This window comes from Sarcophilus harrisii, chromosome 4, assembly GCF_902635505.1.
Source record: "Sarcophilus harrisii chromosome 4, mSarHar1.11, whole genome shotgun sequence".
NCBI lineage: Eukaryota > Metazoa > Chordata > Mammalia > Dasyuromorphia > Dasyuridae > Sarcophilus > Sarcophilus harrisii.
In genome coordinates, this window is record NC_045429.1 from 402,415 (window position 1) to 429,664 (window position 27,250).

A 27,250-nucleotide genomic window follows, 5' to 3' on the forward strand; every position below is an offset into this window, starting at 1 on the left:
CAAAAAAGGAGGCAAGGGACATCCAAAATAGTCATTTCATCACTGACAATACTCAGTTTCTCTTGAAATTTTTCATTTTTTGTTCAATCATTTTTCAGGACTGATTTTTTGTGACCCTATTTAGGATCTTTCCTGACAAAGCTGTGGAAGTAGCTCACCTTCTCCAGCTCCTTTTACAGATGAGGAAACTGAGCCAAACAGGATGAAGTGTCTTGCGCAGGGTCACACAGATAGTGTCTGAAGCCAGAATTGAACTCTGGAAGAAGCCTCTTGACCCCAGCCCACATTCGCTGCTTTTGCATTTACGGGGCTGCACACATGCTGTGTCTCAAGATAGTGGACGAAGTCAGGAAGTCACATCCTGCCTGGGACACTTTCCAGCTGTGTGACTTCTCGAGCTTAAGCTTAGTTTCTTCATCCCTAACCCAAAGACCCCGGGATCTCTTCCAGCTCTAACTCTAGGGGAGCCTGATACATGGGGGCAACAATGGCTCCCTTTCCATCTCTGGGCCCTGAGCCCAGTCTCGACCTACCAGGTCTTCCACGGTGGCTGGGCCTTTGGATCTCAGTCGCAAAGTTCCCTTGCCAGAGGTCTTGCTTCCGGCTGCTGTCTTTCCGGCCCTGGATCTTGGCTGGATTTCTAGAAACAAATGCACAGTGAACAGTAAAAGTGAGATTCCCCAGTGCTAAGAAAGACCCGGCCCAGCCGGCCTGCTATAACAGCAGCTCTGCCCTTCCCATGGGCCCTGGCCTTGGAGTCGACAGCTTGGCTCAGGGCATGGTCCCTCCACTGGATAACTTTGGTGCAAAACACTCCATCTTCTTCTACCTCAGTTTCCTCATTCACAAAATGGGATGATAACATGCGCAAGATCCCTCTACCTTCACCCAGGGCTCTTCTGTGGCCCAAAAGAGATCCTAGATAGATGCATCTTAAAAAGCGTAAAGGGTTCCACATATGTTGGGTATTATTGTCGTTGTCAGCGTTTCCCAGAATGAAGGGACGTTCGTGTTCTTCTATGGTTCACATGTGGATTCAAAGAGAAAAAATGCACGCCCCCAGACATTTCCTGGCAAGCCTCTGCCTCCCCGTCCATAAAATGGGCAGGCTAACACAGCGGTCTGGTGCTGTGGGGTCACGGGAGGCTGCACCCAATGGCTGTTCCCCGTGCACACTAGTGGCAAGATTATTCCCTCCCAAATTGCCCCCGGCGGCCCAGACACAATTGGTGTTTGTGTGCCTCTCCCTGAGGAGCAACGGTAGCCTCTCATCTTTTCTTTGTACCATATGCGTCGCCTTTAATGAATGCTTGCTGACTCAGCCAGGAGGAAGGGAAAGGAGCCAAGGTCAGCAGTCACGTTGTGGCTCAGTCGGTCTGACTCTTTGTGGTCTCACTTGGGCTTTCTTGACAGAGATACTCTGTCATTTCCTTCTCCAGCTTATCTTACCAAGAAGGAAACAGTGCTCTGTGCCTAAAGTGGAGGGAGGAGAGCTGGGTGGAGCAGTGGGTAGGGAAGGCCTGGAGTCAGGAAACCTGAATTCAAATCCAATCTCAGACCTGACTAGCCATATGACCCTGATCAAGTCACTAAACTTCCTTCTTTCTTTCCTTCCTCCCTCCCTCTCTTCTTTCCTTCCTCCCTCCCTTCCTCAGTTTGCCTCAGTTCCTCATCTGTAAATCGAGCTGGAGAAGGAAATGGCAAAGCACTCCAGGGTCAAGAAAACCCCAGAGAGTTGGACACAACTGAACAACAAAGCTGGAATCTGAACCATGTCTTCCGAGGCTGCCTTCTCCATCTCTCCCTGCCTCCTGCCTCCTAAGATTAGCTTGCTTTTAGTGCTCTGGTGAAGGGGTCTCAGCACTACAGTAAGACCCCCTACTCAGACAGATGGCAGACAAACGCCTACTGTTGCCAGGCTCTGCACTAAAAGGCCATTTTACAAAAAGCTGAGTTTTAATTTCTCAGCAGAAGGAAGAGGGAGTTCAAAACCTGCCTCCGTCACTTATCAGCTGGATGATTTCAGGGATTCTGATTGGTTGGAGATTGGCCTCCTTCAGCTCCAACTCCGGGATCTGTAAAAGAGGGGCAGGAACAGATGGTTCCTAAAGTTCCATCTAGCCCAGAACCCCCTGGCACTGAACAGTGCCAATGGACAGTGTGTCAGTACATCCAAAGGGCAATGGGACTGTCTGGAGCCGTCCAGACCAGCCTAGGCCACTCACATGAAGAATCCAAGGAAGCGATTGGAAAGGAGGGATGGGGGGAAAGAACCAAAGGAAAGAGACAACTCGAAGGTTTCCGAACTCCATGGGAAGAAGGAGGAAAACTCCCAAATGTTGGCAGAAGATATGAGAGCATACAGGAAGGCAGCAATTATCCTTGATCCATCAATACTGAAAGCAAAGAGAGCCAGGCCAGGAAGCATGGAGAGAAGGTGGCGAGCCAGCTTCCCAGGCATTCCTGCAAAAGTGGAATCCAAGGTAATCACTGCCACCGCTCATTGGACTCCAGTCCTAATACAGTATTCCAACCCTCTGTTCTCCCAAGGCAGCAACGACACACAAGCACCCAATCGTTTGCTAGATGCTGGGCTCTTGGCTCCATACTGGGAATTCAAAAACAAGCGTGGAACAGAGCTAGCGCCCAAGTAACTGGGAGGAGAGGAGAATGAGGATGAGAAGGAGACACCAAATTCTGCTTTGGAGAAAGGGAGAGACTCTATAAAATGGAGGTGAGGAAGAGAGCATTCCAGACATGGGGGGAGGGGAGAGGGGGGAACCTGCAAAGGTTGGCTGGTTTTGTCCTTCATTCCCAAGGAGGCCCAAAAGGATATCACTATGGTAGAGTCAGGTTAGTGTGGCCGGCTACGGCTCAGACTAGTATGAGCTCGGAACGCTCCGCCACAGGGTAGATGCAAACAGTCCCTGTGAACATCTGGGGGCTTCTCTAACTTTGTGCATCTTTGAGCAGACTCAATTCTGCTTTGCTCCTAGAACACGACGCCTTCTCTTATGAGGGCCTGCCTTGTTGGGCGGTCCTGTGGCAGTGTCCCCCATGTCATATGATCAATGATAAAGCTCCTAAAAGAGACCTGGAGAATGTTCTGGTATTGCTTTTTCTGACCCCCTTGGGAGCATTGCCCTGTGGGAATTCTCCATATAATATTGGGGGGGGGGGCAAGTGTGCATTTGGCATTTGAACAACGTGGCCAGTGGAGCTGCGCTCTCTGCAGTCCAGTTGTCAGCTTGGAGAGAAGACTTCAGGGTCCGGTCCCTGATCCTGCCAGGTGATCTCCAGATGCTTCCTAAGACCATTCACATGGAAGCAATTCCATTTCCCAGCATGGCGCTGGGACTGTCTGGGTTTCACAGGCCACAACAATGTGGTCAGCATGATGGCTCTGCAGACCTTCAGCTGGCTCAGGGGTAGGTGGGTGGTGGGCCCAACGCCTCTCCTCCCCCACACTTTCCCTGCGAGTCTCCCCAGTGCCGAGCCAGCTCTGGCAATGCATGTGTCAGTCTGGTTATCAATGTGGACATCCCTGGAAAGCAGACCGCCAAGGGGAGTGAACTTAGCCACAGCATTCGAAACTTCACTGTTTGCCGTAACCGATGTTCCACAAATGGATGACGTGGTTCTGGCTGATGGAGGACTGTGTTTTCTTGGTGTTAATTGGCCAGAATTAGCACAAGCAGCAGAGAATGGCTCATTGCCTTTTCATGTTGAAGAATTTGCCATCAGCGTGATAGCCGACCTTGAATCCATGTTTGTCCTCAGTGAAGGCAGAAAACATCATGCTAAAAAGCACAGGAGTGAGCCCACAGCCTGCTCTCACTTCACTGGTGACTGGGAAAGCGTGAGAGCATTGCCCATCGCCCAGAACTTGGGCAAGCGTGACATCGTGGAACTGCCGTACAATACTGATAAACTTCTCAGGGCTACCAAATTTTGACAGGATTTTCCATAAGCCCTTGTGACTCAGAGCACCAAAGGCCTTGATTGGAGCTGCAATCATTGGGCGTGGATGGCCATCCTCCTCCTGGCATTTGCAGAAAACACCTGACAGTTCCTTAGGATGCAGGGGGTGGTCTTGTCATTTTCAATAATGGACCAAGAGCTAAGCACTCAACAGCACCTGCTTTTACCACCTTTGAGACTAACTTGTTCTTATCCATCTATTCCCCCGGGGGAAGTCTTCACCTGATTGGGGTAGAAACACCTAAATCACTGATAGGCTGGAGACCCCTGGATGCCCTCAGCCTGGTTCAGCCAGTCTGCCAGGTTAGCAGGGAGTGAGCACTGCCCACACTACAGCTTCTCAAAACCACAGGGGAGAGTTGGGGGATGGGTGGTCGCCGATGGTGGAGGAGCAGCCCTGTAAAGGTCTCATTTTAGAGGGGCTAGTCTTCCCTCAAACCTGTACACCCCCATCTCCCCGCCCCTGCCAAGGTATGGAGGTAGACTATGGTTTATAATCTACATAAAGGAAGAAGCAGACCAGAGTGTCTGGAATGTAGAATATAAGCATAGGAGGGGGAAGATGGAGGGGGAGGTGATAAGCAGGACACATGAGGACTTTTGTATTTTGTACTAGAAGTCACAGGGAGCCACTTGAGCAGAAAGAAGTGCTCGGGTCACACTTTGGCAGCTGTGAGGGTGTGGATCCAAGGCTTGAGGCAGTGGTTCAGGCCCAAATCTGGATGATGTCCACGTGGATGGAGGGAAGGAAATGGCCATGAAAACTACCAGGACAGAGAATTCATGAAATTCACAACTCTGAGTGTGGGGCAGGGAAGGAAAAGGCAGAGGCAAGACTGATTTCCAGTTGATAAACCTAGATGACCAAAAAAGAGACTGAAGGGCAAGACTTGTGGGGGAGGGAGGGAAGGCGGAATAAACTCCTGCCCACAGGAGAAGCCCTGACTTGAGAGTCAGGATCAGGGGAGGTCAGGGGCGTGTAGAGAAGTTCCTCCCCAGGTCACTTCCAGCTCTGGCCACTCTTCTTTTGCTCCAACCTCTAGTTTCTTCCAATTCATCCTTCCCAAATTTAAATCCCTGACCATTACTTCCCAAGCCCTCCAAGTCTCCTTCCAACTGGGTCCTTCTCACAAGCCCTTCTCACCGAACCAACTCCCATCTCCAGATTTCAGTTTTCTCATCTATAAAATGAGCAAATTGAATAGGAGAGTCTCTGGTTCATTCCAAATCTAATATTCAGCGATTTCACAAACATTTTGACTGTTTTCTATTTTAGATTATTCATATTTGGCTACACTTCATTATTTAATTTTTTAAAAAGCATTTATCAAGCACTTAATATGTGCAGAATTCCATCCTGGACACTGGAAAGACCCAACATTTAAACAAAAAAGATTCTTTGCTCTTTTCATAGCGTCTATGCCACATATACATATATTCTAAACCATCATGCTTAGAGAAGAGCAAAGTGCTATATAGACAATAAACAAAAGACTATGCTACAGTAAAATCAAGATAAAAGACTAAGGAGATAGACATCATTCTTCTATAACAGTCAATTTTCCCAAGATGAGAGCAATAATTCCCAAGGAGTGTCATGACATCACAAGAAATTCAAAAGGAATATGTGAAATTCTTAAGAATAAATGAAATAAAATGAAATGAATAATCATCTATTTTCACTCAATGATCTCAAGAGATATTTCTGAAATTCTCAATATCTCCAACAAATGTACCTTAATTTCATTTATATTGTCTTTAAAAATTGCCATACATTAAGACATGCCTTTCAGCAGTTGGTAAGAGTGATAGAACATGATAAAATAAATAAAATTACCTCAATCTAAATCCTATAATCCTCCCCATCTGTTCCAAAATGAATACATTTTCCTGAGGTTTTTGCCCTTGGGAACCACTTCTAACAGCAGGCCTTTTCGTAACACCTAAATTACCAGAGGAAAGAACTAGTCTGGTTCCCATAAAGCAAAAACTGTAGAATCCCCACGGAAAAGGATTGTAGGAGACTAGACCGACGCTCACCACTTGGGGTCGTCCAAGGGAAAGCAAAGTCAAAGGCTGGCCATGTTCTCTGGACTTCCTGGGACAATCTAACCTGGTTTTACAAGGGAGAAAACGGGCTCACAAGCTCTATCATTATCTTTAAAAACAAAACCCACCTTGATTGAGTAGAAATAGTTTCCTGCGTCCCATTCAAGCTACTGCAACCCCAATGCCCTGTGCAGCATTAACAAATACTGACCGGTCTACAAATGGGCCGAGTCTTCTTCCCCGAGGCAGCTTGGTCCCTCCTGCAGGCAACCAACCTGGGTCCTCCTGAGCTCGAGTGCAACGTGCTATCCACTGTGCAATATCGCCCCTTGAGACTTTGAGAAACTTCAGATTAAGCAGAAGGTTCTTTACCATCTAGAGCTCATAGACTCAGGCTGGAAACCATGGCCTAGAAACCATTCCATTTACATGAAACAGTTAGCGATAATCCATCGCTCTGGAGAATGGGTATGCAAACTTTTTTGATCATGCTGTCAGCCAATAAGCACTGATTAAACACCTCTTGGGTGCCAGGCACGGGACTAAGGTCAGAGATACAAAGAGAGGGAAAAACCCAAACGTAAAAGGCTGAGATAAAGGTGATGCACAAATCTGGGACCAATGAGGGCTCCCCTGAATCTCACAGCAGCGTGGACCTGGCCAGAGCCAGAGGCAAGCTGTACCTCCTCACTACCCAAAGCCAATCCCAGAGGTTCTGCTCCACAATTGTGGGGGGTTCTCCCCCACAATCTGCTCCATCCCCCTCTTCTGGAAAGTTCATTCAATTGACAAGTTCTGTCACACACACATCATAGACGATGCTGAATGCGGACCTGCTTGCTTCCCCCAGCTTTCTTCAGAAGTCCTGCCCCGGGGGTCACCCCCTTTCCAGGGGCCTAACCCCCCCCCACCTTCCTCAACTTCCTTCCACCTTCACCTCAGCCACACCTGGGAAACAGCCCCACCCTGACTTCATGGTGGCCACAGCTGCCCCTTTATTTATTCACAGCCTAGTGATCTTCTAGCTGACCAGTGACCCTCCCAGACCTTCCCTGGGCATCCTCCTGCTCTGATTTCCACTCTAAACTCCATACCCTCCTCCTCCCCTTCTATACTCCCCATTTTTTACTGCCTCCTTGTCCCCTTCACCATCATCCCCAAGGCAGCAGATAAGAAGGGGAATGGGGCCTGGAGTCAGGAAGCCCCAAGTTCAAAATTGGCCTCAGCTATGACAGCAAGTCCCTGTATCTCTCCTGGAGGTTTGCCTCCACCTCCTGCCACAGGAGGGTTTGGAAGTGACATTCATGCTATTTAAAACTAGGAAGGGAGCCAAGATGGTGGGGAGCAGACAGGACATTGCCTGAACTGCCCTGACATCCCTCAGAATCAATGCTGGATCGAGCCTCCGAACAGATCTTTGGAGCCACAGAACCACAAACATTCAGAGTATAATAGTTTTCTGGCTTAAGCTGCTTGGAAGGACTGGGGAAGGTCTGTCTCATGGGCCATGGGCACTGTGTGGGGAGACCAGGTGCAGGGAATCTAGCCCCACTCTCTTTGCCAAAATACAGCAGCACGGGTGACTCTCTCCTGGTTCAGAAGCCAATGGGTCAGAGGACTAACTGTAAGACCTCCAAGTCAACACAAAAAGCAAATTGTGAACCCCTGAACCCCCGCACAACCGGCCAGACTTGGCCAGCCCTACTCAGCGCAGAGGGAGAGCCTGCAGCACCCCCAGCCCTCCTTGAGGTTTCTAACCTCAATGAACTGGTCTCCAGCTCAAAAAGCTCTCTTGAAAGAGTTCAAAAAAGATCTTTTAAAAGAGACAAAAGAAAAATAGGGTAAAGAAAAGTACAATTGGCCAGATTGTTTAAAAGAAAAATAAAGCCTCAAGGGGTTAACAAATCAGTGGGAGGAGATCTAGTCTTTAAAGGAAAGAACAGATTTCTTTAGCCTGGGGAAAATGCTCTATTTTACTGGGCCAACTTCAAGCTGAGGTCATTGGGAAAGGCAGAAGAGAAAAAGGAAATGACCTCAACCATCTCTCAATCATCATTCCAGACATTCCCTGATAAGGACCAGGAAGGCTGCCCGGACCTCTTGGCCCGGACTGGAAGGAGCCAGCCAAGAGGGAGCACAGGTGGGTAAACTGAGGCTTCCAGCGGTACCCCAAGAACAGGGGCCACGATTCTGTGGTGGAGCCCGGCAGGGAAATACATCGGAGTGTCTTCAGCTTCTTCCTGCAAGCAGGACCCTCCACCTAGCCTTCCAGAACTCCAGGTTCAAACCTTCTCCCAAGAAGATCTCTGTGTCTGCAAAACTGAAGAAGTCCCAGCGATAGCATCTGTCTTGGAGAGAATCTGTAAGATGTCTTGAAATCCTTAAAATGCTATGGAAGTGTGAGCTTGGGCTTGCTTTTAGAAAGCAGAGAGGCTGCAGGGGAAAGAACAAGGTCTTTGGAGACCGAGGACCTGGATTCAAATCCTGCCTCTGACATGGCCTTCTGTATGATCTCAGAAAAACTACTTAGCCTCTCTGGTACTCAGGGGCCATCCCTAAAGAGAGGGGAGGTCCCCATAGACTCAGAGAACTTGGGTTTGAATCCTGCCTCTGACATGCTTCCTCATCTGTAAAAATAAAGGTGGAAGTGAAGGAATTAGATTAAATGAAGTCCAAGTTTGCTTCCAGCTCCGAATCTAATGTTATAAAAATATTATAAGTTTATTATTGTTGATATTATTATATTATTTTATATATTAATATAATATATAATGTATATTAATATACTGTGTTACATTATTTATAAATTATGATGTGTAATGTAAAAATTTGTTATAAATATAATATATGACATACATTTTATATAATTATGTAACATATTATATATACTATATTCTATAATATAAAAATATGCTGTGATATTTCACATATACATATACATGATCAAAAAGGCTCTGCTGTGCCCAAAATACTGTACAACATACATGCACCAAGCTGGAAAGTTGTACTACATGCATGTACATGTACCATCCCTAGAGCATTGTACTTAATACATGGATCATCCTGGAACATTGTGCTACATGCATCTACCCTGACATATAAGTCCATTACCATCTCTAAAATGTTGTATTACATACATGTGCCATCCCTGGTATGTTATACTACACACATGTGCCATCCCTGGAATGCTGTGCTACACCCAAGTCCACGCGCCCTCCCTGGAACGCGGTTCCTGAGGCACGCGCCCTTCCTGGCCCATTCCCCTCCCACCAGCACTGTCCTCGGACTAGTGGCTGCCCAAAGCCAGCAGCTCTGAAGGGCGGGACTACACGAGCGCCCAAGGAACCGCCCTGGCCACACGTGCGGTCCCTGGACTGTTCCCTGCATTCCCAGGTGGCTCCCCAGAGCCCCACAGCACATACACACCCCGCGCCGAGGCACTGGGTGGCCCAGACACTCTGCCCACCATGGTTGGCACAGCTTCGTACTTGCCTGCACCGCACCTACTGCGCAGGCCCAGGCCTGTGTCGGCCCCCTCTGACCACGGGGGATCTGCGAGCATGCGGGGGATCCCGGGTTTCAGGCCTAATCCGGCAGTTTGGGGCCAGCACAGAGCAAAGCCAACGGGTGTCCCCGGCCCTGTCTGTGGGATGGGCAAACGGAAGAGAATCTCTGGTTCTAGGGCCATCCTCGGGCCTCTGAATTACAGACGGAGGCCCAAAGGGACCCATGTGGCTCACCCAGGATTTGAACTTTGTCCCGTGATTTCTCAGCATATCTGCACTCTAGGAATGCACACTATGTGCCAGGTGCTTGATAAATACAAACACACACAGCATGAAGACGGACGTTGTTATCATCCCCCGTTTTACAGCTGAGGAAACTGAGGCAGACGGGGCCACAGTGCCTTGCCCCAGACAAGCAGCCAGTAAGGGGCTGGGCCTGGATGTGCCCTTGGGCTGCCCGACCCCGGCTCAGCACTCTGTCCACTGCTCCATCTTGCTCAGTCTCCCCAAAAGCGCCACTCACATTTCAGAACAAAGAGTCATTCTCCCCGGCTTGGTTGTAAGTGGCCAACGCTCAGAATAACTGGGGGGAGGGTGGCTACACCCAGGGGGGTCACCACAGCCTAGAGTGGGTTCTGCTAGCCAAGAGGACTGTTAGAGACCCAAGAGGTGGGATGGTAAGGAACCCAGGGAGGCCGTCTCCTGCTGAGAAATCATCCCGGGAGCAGGCAGAGGGGACTGAAGACCAGGCTGAAAGGCAGCTGCTGGAGCCAAAACAGGCATGGAGGGATGGCACCACCAAGGGAAAGCTCTTCTGGCCCTCAAAAAGCAGCAAAAAAAAAAAAAAAAAAAAAAAAATGGCATTATTTCTAGCTGTGTGCTTAGCATAAAGTGGCCACTTGTGCTGAATTTTAAAATTTTGGCTATTGGCAGCTCCAAAGAAAGTTGTGACAATGTGTGTGTGTGTGTGTGTGTGTGTGTGTGTGTGTGTGTGTATAATATCATCAGGGGATTGAGTCTGAGCAGCAGCTTCCTCTTGGACAAGCCCAGCACGCAGCCTGCCATGTTGGGCGACAGAAGTCCAAGCTCCTTTGCAAGCACCTCCCTCTAACAGGCTGCCAGTTTTCCAGGGACTCCAAGCCCAGAAGACCCAAGGCTTTCCAGCAAGCCCAGAGCCCTCAGTTTCCTCCTCTTGAGAAGGGGTGGATGAGTGACCTCCCTCCCCTTTGGCCCAGGGTACTTTAAGAAAGTACCTGAGGTCGAGGCAAAAGCCAGACCCCAGGACGGCCCAGGCTCTCCTTGGATCACAGTCACGTGTCCCTGGCAAAGACGCATGGGCTCTCAGAAAAGCTCACCTAAAGCTTTCTTGGGCTCTATTAACTTCAGCGAAAACAACTGTTCCTTCTTGAGCTCTTTGAGCATCTTTGCAACGTCATAATGCCTCCAGCCAACGATGTTTACCCCATTGATCTCTTGGATGTGATCCCCCACACAGACGGTCTTCACAGAGTCCATCAGACTGCCATCTTTAATTTTCTGTTAGGGGAAGAGCACAGTAAACGTGTCACAAACATTTTCAAGAGATTCCTGTCATTTTTCAAAAGACTCACTTTCATAGTCCCATTAGTGCCCTGATAGGAATTCTAAACACAGCCAGCAATATTGATTTGGAAGTGTTGGGGTACGTCCCCGTAGATAAACTCGCCTGGTGAATGAAGGAATGTCCTCAGCTTGAAAGTTCTCATCATCCTTCCCTCCCCCAGTTCCATGGTACCTAAAACAAGCATTAATCATATCCTGAAAGTACCCGGTCAAACTGTTAAACTTTTTCATCTTGAAAAAGACTTCTTTGTCACTTCGGTCCCAGAAAGGACTGGGACTTCATCTGGCAACCTTCACAGATGAGGAAGATGGGAGTGGGAAGGGAAAGAGTATGCTGGTGAATGCTTAACTACTGACTCCTCAAAAAGCCAACAATAATTTTTAAGTGTGAATATAGCGTGCAGTTTTAAGTTATTCTGCATTACTGCAATTATTCAATCAATTTCTTAAGCCTAAAATATTAACCAAATGATAAATTAAGCTCTGATTTGTAAAGTTTACTGATGTCCAAAGGATAAATGCTCAAAGTAAAGATCTGACAATGTATTAGCAAGCTGGTACATCTGGTTCCATCACAGCCCTAGGTACAGACCACAATAGAAATAACTGCCATTTGTATGGCTCTTTAAAGTTTGCAGAGAGTTTTGCAAGTATTATCTCATTTGATCACCACAACAACTTTGGGAAGGAGGAGCTATTATTACCCCCATTTTACAGAGGCAGGCAGTAGTTAAGTGATTTGCTCAGGAAGATTTGAACCCAAGTGTTCCCAGGGCATAACCCTACTGAGCTGCCTAATCCCTCCACACCACTGCAGTCCTCCTGGGTGGCTCCAGGTCAAAGGATTCCTCTTCAGACAACCAACTTTCTTTCTGGTGATGAAACATAGAAAGTAACCGAAGCTGTGGGTGCATCTGTCTGTCTCCAGCCCTTCCAGTCTGGGAGGACCTGCCAGGGTGTCCCCCCAACCTTCTTGCCTTGGTGAATTGCTAAGGTGGTGAATTGCTAAGGTAGGACTCCAGGGAGGGTATTTCAATGAGACCTTTATGAAATTAAAATGTGGCAGAAAACTCCAAGTGCTTCCCTACTACCACAGAATTATGAATTCTCATAATTCCACAGAGCAATGGAAAGAATCCAAGGCCCTGAGTTCCAATGCCTGGTTTGTCTGCTTTGACTTGAACATTTCCTTCCAAATCCTAAGATTCACTGAAAGCACATGGTTTTAATTCCCTCTTTCCCCTCGCATGGACCAGAAATAAAAACAAGGGAAGTTACACATGAACTGATGCTAAGTGAATGCAGAGCAGTCTTGGGTGACCACAACAACACTCAGATAATGAAACAAACTTTCCACCTCTTAGCAAAAAGATGAGGGGCCACAGGCGTAGTGTGGCAAGCATTGTCAGTCAGTTAGGGTGACTAACTTTGTCATGTCACAAGGGAAGCTTCCATGGGGAGGGAAGATCACCAGGATATAAAAAGGAAAGATTTCACTAAGACTTGCGGAAAAACCATAGTCGGGTTTATATTCATTTGTTTCTGTGTAATGTCCTCGGCTCTATTCCCATCCACCCCCAACAGAATCACCCAACCTGTCAAAGCTAGAAAGGCTGGGCCCTGCTCATTAAATCAATTCTTATTGGACCAAATTAGGTTGGAAAAGTGGGTTTCATATTACCAACACCACCAGTAATCTCTAGAACAGCATTTGGCTACCAAAAATTCTTCATCAAGACATGTTCAGTGGCTTTTATTTGTTCAGTTTTCTATTTTGTTCATTAAATACAAAAGTCAGTTTGGACTTCAACTTTTCCATAAACTATAAAATCTTACAACATGCTGTTTTGTCACAGGATGACATGGCTGAGAGTTAATTAACTTCCTTCATGAAAGTAACCTGATCTCGCCCATTCAGACAGAGCTCATTTACTCTCCAGGACGTCAGGATCAAGCAAAGGAAACCTGAGCTCTGCTACCCTCTGTACTCGACCTGCCAGGATGCGCTTCACTGGAGAGCCACAGTAGCTGCTCCTGGATCAGTGAGAAACTGGGGTGGCCCCTCCTTGATTGCCCACAGAAAACCCAACGAAATCCAATCAATGGAAAGACTCAGGGGACAGAAGGAAAAGTGAATGCTCAGAATATAATAGTCTCTAAAAACAGCCTCACACTGTGTTCAGCAAAATCTTCACCGACTTGTTCAGCATAAAAAGGACTGGGAAAAACCTGGCTTTGATCTTCCCTGAGTCATTCTTTGGATTCCGTCTGGCACAACAATTTACCTAATTAATTATTATGTTTTAGAGCTCCAGTGTAATCACAGGCAAGTGAAAGGAGTCTCCTAAGTAACCGCTGGAGAAAGGGGAAAGTTGAATGAATTACATTAATTAAAGCAATTAAAGGAAAAGATAAAATGGGAAAGTGAAGGTCTTGAATTCAAATAGAGAAAGAAGAGAATCGATGGTTTAGAAAGAAAGGTAGGAAAATCTGAATAAAGCCTGAATACTTTGTCACAAGCTGACAGTTAATTTGGGTTAATTACCTTCCTGAAAGAAAAAGGATCGTGTGTCATCAAAAAAAAAAAAAAAAAAAAAAAGATCAGTCTGTTGCCCCACAATCACAATATGAAAAAAGGAATAACAAATCAAGTCAAAAAGCATTTACGAAGTGCCTACTGTAAGCTGGGCACTGACTGCTACAAACTGGAAATACAAAGAAAAGCAAAAAAAAAAAAAAAAAAAAAAAAAAAGCCTTGTCCTCAAGTGGCTCTTAGTCTAATAGGGCAGATAATGAATGGGCAGACACCGACATCCATGAAAGAGATGTGAAGGATAAAGTGGAGGTCGTCTTGAAAGAAACAATTGGGAAAAGTCTTATAGAAGACAGGATTTTCACTGGGATTTGGAGGATTCCAGAGAAGGCAGGAAAAGGAGAGTGGGAAGTGTAAGGAAGTCAGGAAGAGTCAAGCAAGAGGAAAGAAACCAAAACAGGGCCAATGTTACCTGATGTCGGGATATATGGAGGGGAACAAGGAAGTATATCTAGAGGACTCGGAAAGTAGGAAGGGGCTAGATCAACAAGGACTCCAAAAGTCAGCACACGGTTAGTGACAGAACACTGAAACATCAGCTCTACAACGGTCCTGATGACTTCCTATGTAAAGGGGTCCATTTCCTCTTAATGAAAAACAGCTAGGTATAATGTCCAGATTAGCTCCCTGGAGGGTCTCAGGATCAATCAGAGTCAGGATCAAAGTCCTTGGTCTTTAGGAGAAGTGAAAGAGGCAGGCAAGCTGCCATGTGGCTTGCCAAAGATGAATCCTAGATTCTGGAGTCCCAAGTCTCTAGCCTCTCTCTTCCTTGTCCTGCAGCCAAGTGACCCTGAGCTCTCTCCCTCAGCCTTCCAATCCTTGCCGACAATTACCTCACCACCACACATTCAGCAAGCACCAATGGTGAGGAGAGCCATCACATCACCATCTCATCTGAGTATATGCTTATTGAGCCATTATCTCACAGCGAATAGGTGATTAGCCTTAAGTGCTCTGCTGTCGGATTCAGGCACACATTTTCAGAGTTTCAGCCTTCGGGATATGGTCAAATGTTCATAAAGAACAGAAGAAAGTGGAGTCTTTGCCTTCGAGGAGTTTATATTCTAACAGGGCAAACTGAGGAAGTTGGAGCCCAGTGACTAACCAGAACTTCTGAAAACTAATGCTGCTAGAACACGGGCAAAAAACCAAGACTCATTGGCCAGGAAGGCATCCAAATTGCAGAGACCCAGTCATTCAAAGTATTAAACACCTACAAAGCTCAAAGCAGCGTCCTACATGCTAGAAGAGACAAATATTAAATAAACTAAGATCTTTCTCTTCAGAGAATGTATGATTATGTCAAAATATAGGAAAAGAGAGGATGGGCAGAGTGATTAGATGGAGATGTGATTGGAAAGGCAGCAAGATTCCTGGCACATACTGGCTGTGAAAAAAATCATTATGAAACCAAGAATAAAAGCATTAGAAAGTCAACAAAAAACTGAGGTAAGATCCTGGACCAGCGTGAGACTTCTTACAGACTGCCTTCTTCTCCAAGCTGTCCTTCAGTGCTCAAGCCTCTTTTCAGGGTCCCAGGTGTCTGGACGCCAGCCTCCTTCCAAGCCTCCTCTCTTCCAGGCTTGGGGTGATGAGTGGCGAAGCAGCCCTCTGCCTCCAGTGAAGCTCAGGGGCTCCCTCCCTGACTGAACTACAGAATACAAGCCCTTCTTCCAGACTTTTTAAAGTCTGTCATCTCCTTTCTAATCTGATTGTCCTGCTGTTCCTTTGTGAACGGAACGGCATCAACAATCTTAGAAACGCTTGAACAGCTCTGGGACCCCAGTGTATGCCAGCCGAGTTGAGCTGCTTGCTCTCCATCTTTTGACACAGGCTTTGTCCCCTCCTAGAGGGCATGCTCTCCTCCCCTCTGCCTCACAGAACACCCTCGGCTCTGGGGTTTATCCTGGCTACCCCCACTTCTTATTTCTTTCTCTGACTCCCTAAAAGATTTGGTATTTGCTCTTGTATGAACACTGCTTTCAGGCTCCTCTAGGGCAGGTTATGTGGCTTCCCCCATCCTTCCTATGCACAGTACCTGTCATCAAATAGAATCATCAGTTGAGAAGGATAGGAGAGGGGCAGCTGGATGGCACAGTGGAAACAGCCCCTGCCCTGTAGTCAGGAGGACCCGAGTTCAAATCCAGCCTCAGACACTAAACACTTCCTAACTTTGTGACCCGGTGCAAGTCACTTAACTCCAATAACCTCACACATAAAAAAGACTCAGCTGAGAGTGATGAGAACTTCAGAGCTCTTGAGTCTATTGAGAAGATAAAACATCTGGTCCACAGGTAGGAAGAAAGTGAGAATGGAACCCACTTGTCTATCTCTACAGCAGGGCTCTTCCCACAGGATGACCTTAAAAGTAATTGTATGTATTTTACAAGTATTTGAGGGTGAGTCCATCTGGGAGGCAGAGAAGGAGGGAAGAAAGAGAGCAGAGGGATAGGGAAGAAGCTGGGGGGAGGGAGTAGTAGGAGCATTACTATTACAGAAGATGATGTGTCTGGTACAAGGGAGGAGGAGGATGAGGAGGAAGAAGAGAAGGAGCAGAAGGGGAAAGGGGAGAGAGAGTGTGAATGGGGAGGAGGAAGAAAGCAGGGAAACTCCTCTCTATGGCTTCTGGCCCAGGGCACAATTTGCTCCTAAAGGAATGATTTAAATGGATCTGCCCCCAGAATGGAGAGAATGTGACATTCTAGTCCTATTACCATAGAGTATCATTACATCTTTAAAATGTCTATAGATAGAAGCAGGACACTGAAAAGAATGAGGTTAATGACTATTTATAAAATAGTTTCCCACTTAATGAAGAAGAAGAAACTTCACTTTCTAAAAAGGACCCATGCTGGCAGAAGTCATGGTCATTTTTAATTTAAAAGTATTTTAAATTTAAAATTTAAAAGCTGCCCCCTCTTGTGGGGGGGTGGGGGAGTCCTGGCCCCTTTGATATGCTGGTGACTCCCACCGAAATCCTCCAGAATCTTATTTGTAAAAATCTGGTTTGTAAAAACAAACCAACATGGAATTAGAAAGAAATTCCTGGAGTATTCTATTACACACACACACACACACACACACACACAAACACACACACACACACACACATGATTTCCACAACCTCAGGTTAAGCATCCCTTTTGAATAATGTTTTTGGTTAGCAATCTGGAAGTAATAATAAGAGTCCCAAATGGCCGGTGCTGGGAAAATGCCTTGAAAGTGTTATCAGAAGCAAACCCCTTTCTTCAAAAACAAAACTCCTATCTGTTTTAAGAATCAAAGATTTAAAGCTTGTCGGGACCCTGAAACCATTTAGTTCAACCTATTCTTTTTACAAGTGGGAAAACTGAGGCCCCTGTAACCAAAATTTTCACATCAATGTTACATGTAATATAAAAAAAAAAAAATAAGCAAATCCAAGCCCTCCAAACTGTAAGTGTCCAACTAAAGAGAACAAATAAATGCTGTGTACACCAAGTGGAGAACCTATATTGCTACTAAAACTGAGAAGCATAAATAACACCTCCCCAAAAAACCTGAAAACATCTGAATGAAATAACAGAGTGACAAGTGCAGAGCCAGAGAAATCAAACCCTTCTGATAATAAGGTGAAGAAAAAAGAGAAGGAAAATGAGCAGGACTTACCTGAAAAGGGTTAGAATGCTTGAATATAAATCTCTATTAACTGTTTAGTTGCTTCCACTGCTACCCAAATTTTTAATTAATTACTTAATGTTTTTTTTTAAGAAATGAAAAGTGAATAAAAGCATCTGTTTCTTCTTAATCAGCGCTCAGCAGTGTCTGGCACAGAATAAGAACTCTAGAAACATCCCGTATTCCCTTCCCCTTCCCCGTTATCCACATGGCATTGAGTGCTTTTCTCTCCTTGCCATCTGAGGTTACAGTGGAGCCAGACACATGGCGCCTTTTGCTTGGACCGTCCAGCAGTCTTGCTGCCATCCTCAGGTCTCTTCGCCAAAGTCTTCTTCCCCAACTGAACAAGGCACATCCTAGTTTATTTGGGGGTCATCATGTATTCCTTTCTCCTCCCCACTTCTCTGCGTATACAGCTTTGTAGAGAAAAATTCCAAGAGCTCATCCTTGGCAAACTCTCTATCAAAGCTCTAACATCCCTAAATCTTGGGGAACTGATCCCCCAAGACCCAGAAAGTCAAGCCCTTTTCCCAGACTGCCTTAGCTGGAGTGTCAGAAGCCAGATTGAACCTTAGGGCTTCCTAAGGCTGAGTGCAGCAGCCTTTCCCCCGAAATACAGCAAAGCCTCCATGCCGATGTGAAGCAGAGATTGTAAAAGCTCATGTTCTGACATTCTTATTTCCTCTCAAATGCTGTCCTAGGCTGCTAAACTCTTGACTCAAGTGTGTCGCCTTTCCTACAAAGGAAGGGGGCCTAGTACTGGGAAATGGGCACAACGAGTTGGACATCCCCAAGAAAGAAAGCCCGAGGCCCTGCTCAACAGTCCCAGAGCGTTTGTCCCATTTGTTGCCCCCTCCTCCTCTGCCCACCCTCTGCGAGGCCCCCGAGCTGGCGCAGAGATAGCGCAGTCTCCGCCTCATGGCCTAAATTCCTGGAGATAATTCTGCATGACTTTCCCACCACAAGGATTTTCCATTCCATCAAGCCCCAGGACTTCGGACCGTCTTCCCTCAGACCAGGCTGAGACTAGGTGGCTCTCGAGGGCCTCCAGTTCTTTGCTGAGGTCACTCCTCCTCACCTGCCTTGCCAACACTCCTACTCCAAGCTTTTCCTGGTTAGTGTCAGGGATCTCTCCCTCCTCAAGACGTCTTCCTGATGCCCCCAGTTATTGCCTCTTTCTCCCTTGTAAAATCGCTTTTTATTTACTTCCTTCGAGCAGACTCTAGTGGAGCTTCCTTCCCCCATGTACACTACAGAATGCAAGCCCCTTAAGGGTGAGGGCACTTTAGTCTATCTCCCCCACACCTAGCTCCACACTTGTGGCAGCTAAGAAATATTTGTTGAATTAAATATCTTTGTGGAAGGCTGTCAGCGTCAGGACAAAGGATGGATTTTTGTTTCACCACCTAAAGCCACATGATGGCGCCTGTCCCAATACGGGTGTTGAGACAAATGGAAGGTGAACTCCATCTTAGGGAAGATAGCAAGAACTCCTTGCATCCAGACTTTCTCCTTGAATCAGATTAAATCACTCCAGAAAATGTCTGGGACTTTCTTCTTCACCTCTCCCCAAGTTCTCACTCTTGCCTTCAGGCCTTCCTTACCCAGTATTTCCACCACAGAACCATATAATTAAGGGGTTTTGACCCTTTATGTGTCATGGAGCTCTTGGACAGTGGGGCTTGCTCTGCGGTCCCCCTCTATGGGGTTTTTCAATGTATAAAAGGCTAGCCCATTCAACAAGCATTTATTAAGCACTTGCTGTAAGCCAGGAACTGTACAAGCCCCAGGGATATAAATGGTTGTTCCTCCTTCCTTTTTGAAGAGAGCCAGTAACATCAGGGGAGCAGGAGTGGAGGGGGAGATCCTCGATTCAGGTGTGAATTGGACTTAAGTGAGGCAAAGTTCTACAAAGTTATCAGCCTCACTCTGTCTTTCAGAGTCATCTAAGCCCAACTGGCTCAGGGTGCATGGGATGACCCTGGGCTCTCCATGTCTAACTCCACAGCAGCTGCCTCAGCCCCCTTACGGCCACTGGAACAAGTTGTTCTTAATGGCCCATTCCTAGGGCCATTAGCCCTTTGCATGCTTGGGGAAAGCCTCCCTCTAACTCACTCATGGGTTTGGGCCCATCCATTGGTTCCCTTCAGTCTAATTTGGCCCACCCGCCAAAATGGTTTTATGGAGTGTGGCCATTGCATGCTATAGCTTCTTGGAGCCCCAGGAGAGACATGGATGAAAGATGGACTTGGAAGGTAGATGAGCAGCCTGAACAGGGCTTGGCAAGCCTCAGGAAGTGCTAGTCCTCTGGGCTTTAAATACAATCAAAAGGAAAGACAGAACCTTCCCTTCAAGGAGCTGATATTCTAAAGGAGGTAAACAACACACAAAATGGATCAGAAAAGGGTGGAGGGTCCCCCATGGGAGTGTGATAGCAAAGTCCAGAGAGTCAGTAGGCCAGCCAGCAGGGGAATGAAGCCTGGCCATCCTGGGAAGTTTCTGCCCTCTCAAGGAACTCACAAAGATGGGGGAAGGGGGCAGATCAATGGAAATATGATATAGGAGAACAAATATGTCACAATATAGATTTCAAGGTGTTCTTACAAATTCAAGGGCTCCGAGTTAAGTATCCCGCATAGTTGAAAAGAGTTCTTTTTAAAGGGATTTAAAAGAAGCCAAGAGAGCAACAAGGAGAATGAGCAGACAGCAGCTTCGCTCTACTAGTGACAAGCAATTGAGGAGTGGGGCTACATAAAATCTCGGTGTGGAGCAGCCCTCCCCACACTATGCAGTGTCAGCCCTATCCTTCTAGGGGAAAAAAACCCTACGGGAAAAAAAAATTCTTTGGGAAGAATAGGAAGAACTTTGGGCAGACCATGCCATCACTGGTTTTCTAAGTAGCCTGGTCATAAAGACCACCGACTCAGATGGCCATAGGCTCACGTAAAAACGAAGCAGCTTACCTTTATAAACGCGTAACCAACGCCATTGTCCGTGATCGTCAGGCCAAGGGTGTCCTCAGACTTACACACACTCACTTCTTTCTCAATTCCTTTCACGTGGGCAAATATGGAATCTTCCAGCCCCAGTTGGGATCCCAAGAGTCTTTCCATGTCAAGCTTGGGAGTGTTTAAAGTACAGTACAAGATCTGTTTGGAGGGGAAACGAGAACATTTTAATCTTCATTAGGAAAAGGCAAAATATGACCAGCTTGGGGGGGGGGGGGGGGGGAGAGGGAGAGGGATTTTCCAAAAGTCTATACCTCCATTGCCTCTTCCCATCTACTTAATCCTAGAAATGATGGTCAGGTGACAGGCTTATCTGCCAAAGCCTGGGCTGCAGCAATCCCCCAAGTGCATCCACGTAAAATCAAAGGAGCCAAGAGCACTGCCATTTCCACGACAGGAATAAATCAAAATCGAATCCAAAATAGAGAAAGAGCCAGTCTTCAGTCAACTCATCTGGCACTTACTAAGTGGCCATTAATGGCAATCAAATCTGAAACTGAAAATTTGTCTCTGCCCTGAAAGAGCTCACTTTCTACAATCTAGGCACACACTTACAGGTGTGTATGTATGTACGTACATAGCTGCACATGTAGATGAGTGTGTGTAGTATACATGTGTGTCTATATGGACATATATGTATCATATGTGTATCTTATCATATAGCAAATTGCACATAGGTATTTAATTCGGAGAAGGGGGTCCGTAAGCTTCACTCACTGTCAGACGGGTCTATGGAACAACAACAACCAAAAAAGAGTAAAAACCTCTAGACTACATTCTAGGAAGTAAATTAGAACTCTGCCCAAAGGACTACAAAACTCTGCATACCCTTTGATCCAGCAATATCATGTTAGATTCATTCATTTCTGAAAGAGCTCATATGGGACTAAAAAAAAAAAAAAAAAAAAGGAAAATTGTAGGAGAATTACCTACAAAACTTTCCTAGTGGCCCTTATGGCTAAGAATTGGAAATTGGGGGAATGCCCAGCAGTTGTGGAAATGGCTAAACAAGGAGTAGTACATGATTGTCACAGAATATCATAAGAAATAAGGAACAGAAGGACTGGGGGAAAAGCTGGGAAGCCATATATGAACTGATGCAAAGTGCAGGAAGCAGAACCAGGAGAACATCGCATACAGGAATAGCAATATTGGACAATGATCAACTGTGAATGACTTAGCTCTTCTCAGCAATATAATTTTAAAGGACCCATGACAGAAAATGCAATCCACATCCAGAGAAAGTACTGATGTGACCTGAAAATAGACCAAAGCAAACTGTTTCAATTTTCTTTTTTTGTTTGTTTGACTTTTCTTCCACAAAATGACTAATATGGAAATATTTAAATGATTGCACATGGATAACCTATATCAGATCACTAACCATCTGAGGAAGAGAGAAGAGGAGGAGGAGGGAGAAGGGGAGGGGTAGAATTTAGAACTCAAAACTTTTAAAATACATATTAAAAATGTTTTTACATGTTATTGGAGTATAAAATATTTTTTAAAAAAAGAAAAATTCCTGGTCTTGATAACACTAGAAAATTTTTTGTTTTGTCAGTTTCAGTAAGGGAAGGACAGAAACAGATTGTCCTCCAGATGGAAAGACCAGACAAAATAGTCATTTTTTCTAAGTTGAGGATGACAGTCTTAGATTATGATTATAAGAAACAAGAAAGGCCTGAAATGTCAATTAGGTGGAAAGGCCTCAAAAGTTACCTGTATCCACCCAAACCAAACTCTCCTCTAAAGTATCCCTGATGGTAGTCAGCCAGCCTCTCTCTCTAGAAAAAGCTCTGATGATAGGGAGCCCCTTATGCCCAGAGAGTTCAATGCCATGATGGATAGATGTAATTATTAGCAAGTGTATCCAAAAAATTGTAAACAGCCTCAAATGTCAAGCTAAGACTTAAATTTGGCAAGTGTTAGGAAATTATTGCTTCATTAAGAAGAGAATGATCAAAATGTCACCCTCCTAAGTTAATCTGCTGGGCTCCTACAGGGTAAATTGGAAAGGGGAGAATAAGGACAGGAAAACCCTTCAAGATTAACTTTCTTAGTATGCTTGCTGTGAGACAGTCGGGGTCTGAATGGGGCTAGCAGTAATAAACCAGAGAATTTGGAGTTAGAATGGACTTCAGAGGTCAACTGGGAAGGAGAGAAGGAGAGAAGAAGGGAGGAAGCAGTTTAGGTGGCACAGTAATTAGAGTGCTGGGTCTGGAGTCAAGAAAACCTGAATTCAAATTCAGCCTCAGATACTTCCTAGCTGTGTGCTTCAGAGCAAGTCACTGCACCTCTACCTGCCTTGTTTTCCTCGCCTGTAAAATGACAATCCTACTAGCATTTCCAAAAGGGTTGTTGCAAGGATCAAATGGGACAATAATTGTAAAACTCTTTGTCCACATTAACATGTTAGATTGATGCTGCAGAGAGAAGAACCAAGAGAGAGAGTTTTAAGGATGCATCTATGAGCAGAGATCACCCACTGGCTGGGCAGCCCGTTTCCAGGAGAGACGTGAGGACCCACAATAGAATACCTTGGAAAGATACTGAGCATCAATAGACAGTCTGCTAACCAATGACAATTGGCAGTCTCCTTGGGGTACCAGAATAGAGGGTGCCTTTGAGGTGCCCTAGCTGGTCACATGGCCTTCATCTACTCTCTCTTGTTTTGACTCCATTGATGGGCTCAGCAAAAGCAATATGGGGAGAGGTGTTGGCCCAACACAGAGCCTTGTTGCCTGCCATTTGTTCTGTTTGGGATAAAGGTAATTAACCCACAGACTCTCCAATTCTAACAATAATGTTAAAATTGGTTAAGGATCTTGCTAGTTGTAAGTGGGCGTGGAATTCAGTTTGGGATGTAGAGGGATGTAAACTAATGTAAAGGGGCTGGAAAGAATTTTCTTGTATTAAACGAATGGTCTTCTTTCCAATCCTTTCAAGGAATTTGGAATGCTCTTTCCTACAGAAGAAAGGTAGTGGTAAGAAGAAATATAAGGAGAAGAATAATTCCCCTCGTTGGTCTTTTTGAAAGTTTCTCCAAAAAAGTGTAATTCAGTGCCAGTTCCACTAAATTAGGAAGTCCCATCTATATGAGCCATATGAGAAATGGGGTATGAGACCAGCCGGCCCCATTGAATTCTGAGAGTTACTTTAGGAAGGTTCTTGACCCAAGGTAAAATGGTTTTGTCCATAAAACTAAAACAGACGGCCTATAATAGTGTGTGCGATCCAGTCTGGCAGAGAAAGTACCTGTAAGGTTAGGGCCATAAACTTTGTGGAGCCCTAGAGAAAGATAACAACTGGTGATCTCATTTGAGACTAAATTCAAGAGCAAAGGTCTAAATTGTAAGATTGAAATCCTGAAAGGCATTTTTCAATTTAATATTAAGCACTGACAAATTTCTCTTAGCTAATCTCAGAGCGTTGTACAAATGTCATCTCTAAATGTAAAGGCATTATGCTAGGTTTTGGCCTTCATCTACTCTCTCTTATTTTGACTCCATTGATAGGCTTTGGGGTTCCAAAGACAAGAAGTAAAAAGAAACCCAAAAACTTCGGCCTTCAAGGAACCTACACGCTAATATATTACTGAGAATCTAGAACATACACTCCTGTTAGAATGTAATCTCCTTCCAAGTATGGATTGCCAAAGCTGAGCCAAATGGGGGAACAGCAGGAAGGAGGACCACCAAGTTCCCCAGGGTCACATAGGGAGAACGGAGAGATCTGCATTCAGTGGGGACAGGATCTAGCCTGGAAAGATCTTTCTAGGGAAAGACTAGAAGAGGTTTCAGATCCAGCCTAGGGGGCACCTTGTGTAGGGCAGAGAAGCCATTGGCAGCTTTGTTTGCTCTTGTCCAGTTCTGCATTATATACAGTGGACAGATTGAGAAAGGGACCCGAGATGAGGAGGATAAGGGCTCACAGTCAGAGATAGCTCACCCAGAAAAACTAAAAATAATGTTCCAGAGGGGGAATGGCCGTTCAGTGAACAGAGGACGGCCAAATATTCCTGATGAAAAGCCCAAAGCTGTAGAAAAACTGAAGTCCAAACCCAGGAGTCAAGAGAAACATTTAAAAAGGTCAGCATAAGCAAGTGATGGATCAAATAGGGCTAAAAAAGGAAAACTGTTCAAATCTTAAAATGGGGAAATGATGCTTCAGAATGCTATCATCATTAGGGGTCACAGAAGGCCTGGCAGTGATCTGGTCATGTTTTGATGACCTTAAAAGGATGAATGGGCAAGAGGAATATATGGGAGAGGAGTCGGGAGAGAAGGCAGAAGGAGAAGAAGGATGAAGAAAATGGTCTCCTTTATTTGAAGGGAAAGGAGAAATCTATACAAACTAGGACAGAAACATCTGAACCTTACTCTCTTTTGAGCTGGTCAAAGGAGGAAATACACACACACACACACACACACACACACACACACACACACACACAGAGTTATGTTTGCAGCAACCTTACCCCAGCAGGCTCCCCTGTTTTGGCCTCTGAGCCTTCATCATTGCCCTCCTGGCAGCATTTTAAAGGGTTTCCTTCCTCTAACTTCCACCTTCTTCCACCACCCTCCACAATTCTTACTGATTTTATCACTTCTTTGACAAAAAAAAAACACCTAAAAACTATGAGAAAACATCCAGATTTCTAGTATAAAACATAGTTAGGGTGGGAGAGGAAACACATTTCTCAAATAAGTTGGTTCAGCTTCTCATGAGGGCCCTCTGACTCACAAGGAGGTTAGACACAATGAGAAATTTCCTGGTTTACACAAGAAGTTGAAAGCAGGAAAAGCTTTTGCTCAAAAGAATCTCCCCAAGAAAGTCCCCCAGAATGTGCACTTTGTGAAAGGGATTGGAATTAGGAATGGTGGTTTGGGGGGAGGGGTGCTGGTTTTGCTTCCTAGAAGAACAGAAGCCAAACAGGGTCTGGACTATGTTAAGACCATGATGTCTAGGAGTGTCTGGGAGTCAGGGGGGAGGGGTGACACAAGGCTTCCAAAGGGGCAGATAAGGAGCAGGTCAGGAAAACAGAGCAGGCGAACCCTTCCCTACTGATCAGGTTTGGGATGATTTATAACTTCCAGCCTGAAGAAGAGGGGAGACCCGGACCCCAAGCCCAAAGCTGTAAGAGAATGGGAAGCCTGAGGATGAGGCCATGCTCTTTAGGATGTTTAGCCAGCAGGAGAGAAACCTCAGGAGTCATTCTAGCAGTCTTTCAGCCCTTAGCACAGTGCTAGGCACACAATAAGGGCCTCCTAAGGGCTTGCTAATGAAATCCAAGCATTTGAAGGGCTGTCCTATGGAGGATTAGTTTTGTTCCAATGAACCTCAGAATCTTCATTTTACAGAGCTTCTGTGGGAAAGTGACTTGCCCACCATCACACAGCTGCTAAGTGTCTGAAATAGAAACTGAGCACAGTTCTTCCTGGCCCCAGGATGCCGACTGCCGTGCCAGCAGCTGCCTCTCTGGTCCACTGCTCTCCCAGCCCCAGAAGTCTGCACCCCCAACAGCCAGTGGCAGATCAGAGGGTTGGGATGATCTAAGGGAAAGGTCAGAAGCAACAGGGAGGAGCAGGAAATAGCCCTGTTCCTTCCACTCCTACTTCCCTACTGTGGTCCAGGGCTGGCCCTTCTCATCTAATACATGGTCTCTGGCCCAGGGGTCCCTTTCCAGAGAGGAACTAATTTCACAAAATAATCCTAGAAAAACTCTCCTTCCCAAGTCTGGAACAAGCCATCACAAGGGATGGGACCAGAAGCAGCCTGGCCAGACAGGGGGCAAGACTGACAAAAATCCGACAATGCCATTATCTCAATTCGGTTTTGTTTTGTAAAGTTCAGTTATATTCACACACACACAAATTATGTCAACATTTTACGGAATTATCATTTGAAATGAACTAATTAACTTTTCAGTTTTATCCATTTCAGTTTCGAAGGTGGTAAATGTCAAGATATCTCACACAGAAACAAAAGCTCTCGCGGAGTGGCGGGGGGAAGAGGGTAATTTTTAAAAGTGTAAAATGGTCCTTGGACCCAAAAGTTTGAGAACCAACGCCCCAGAGCATTTCGACAAGAGAGCAGTGGCTACCCACTAATAATGCCACAAAGACAATCAAGCAAGACCAAGGGAGGGATAGAAGGGACTTCAAAGGGACAACGAAAAACAGTATGAATTACAACAGCTCCTTAACTTCCTTAAAGGCTCCCCACAAGGGACACCTCCCTGGGGTGATGGGGAACAAACTGGACTTCCCAAGAAATGAAATCAAGTCAAGGAACATTTTATTAAGTGCCTACTATGTGCCAAGCACTGTGCTAAGCACCAGAATCAATCAATCAGTTAACATTTATTAAGCTCCTTCTATGGGCCAGGAATGGTGCTATGTAGTGCTAATTAATAAACACTTATTAAGCTCCACTGCATGCCCACAATTATATAGTGCTGCTCAGGGGAGAGAGTGCTAGACCTGGAATCAGGAAGACTCTTTTTCCTGACTTCAAATCTGATTTCATATATTTTCTAGCTGTGGGATCCTAGGTAAGTCACTTTACCCTATTTGCCTCAGTTTCCTTATCAGTGAAATGAGCCAGTGAAGAAAATGGCAAATCACTCTAGCCAGTGTCTTTGCCAAGAAAGCCTCAAATGAAGTCATGACATGACTGAAATGACTTTTCCGTCCATAGCAACAGTGCCAGGCTTGGATCCTGGGGACTGAGGTGTGAATACTGGTTTTAACATTTATTAATGATATATTTATGGATAAGTATGAACTACTATCATTATTACCATATATATTCAGGGCACTGAATATATGCACATGACATATACAGCTTCAGTT

General features: G+C 45.7%; 1 protein-coding gene across 1 annotated transcript in view; it reads right to left on the reverse strand.

Annotated features, from left to right (window-relative positions):
- GIPC2 (GIPC PDZ domain containing family member 2) overlaps positions 1-27,250 on the reverse strand; it is a 60,817-nt gene that overhangs the window by 15,008 nt on the left and 18,559 nt on the right. Inside the window, exons 2-4 of the mRNA XM_003770324.3 lie at positions 20,352-20,537; positions 10,892-11,072; positions 534-640 (exon numbers count right to left, since the gene is read on the reverse strand). Coding sequence (XP_003770372.1) covers positions 534-640; positions 10,892-11,072; positions 20,352-20,537 — 474 coding nt within the window. The remainder of the gene's footprint in view (positions 1-533; positions 641-10,891; positions 11,073-20,351; positions 20,538-27,250) is intronic.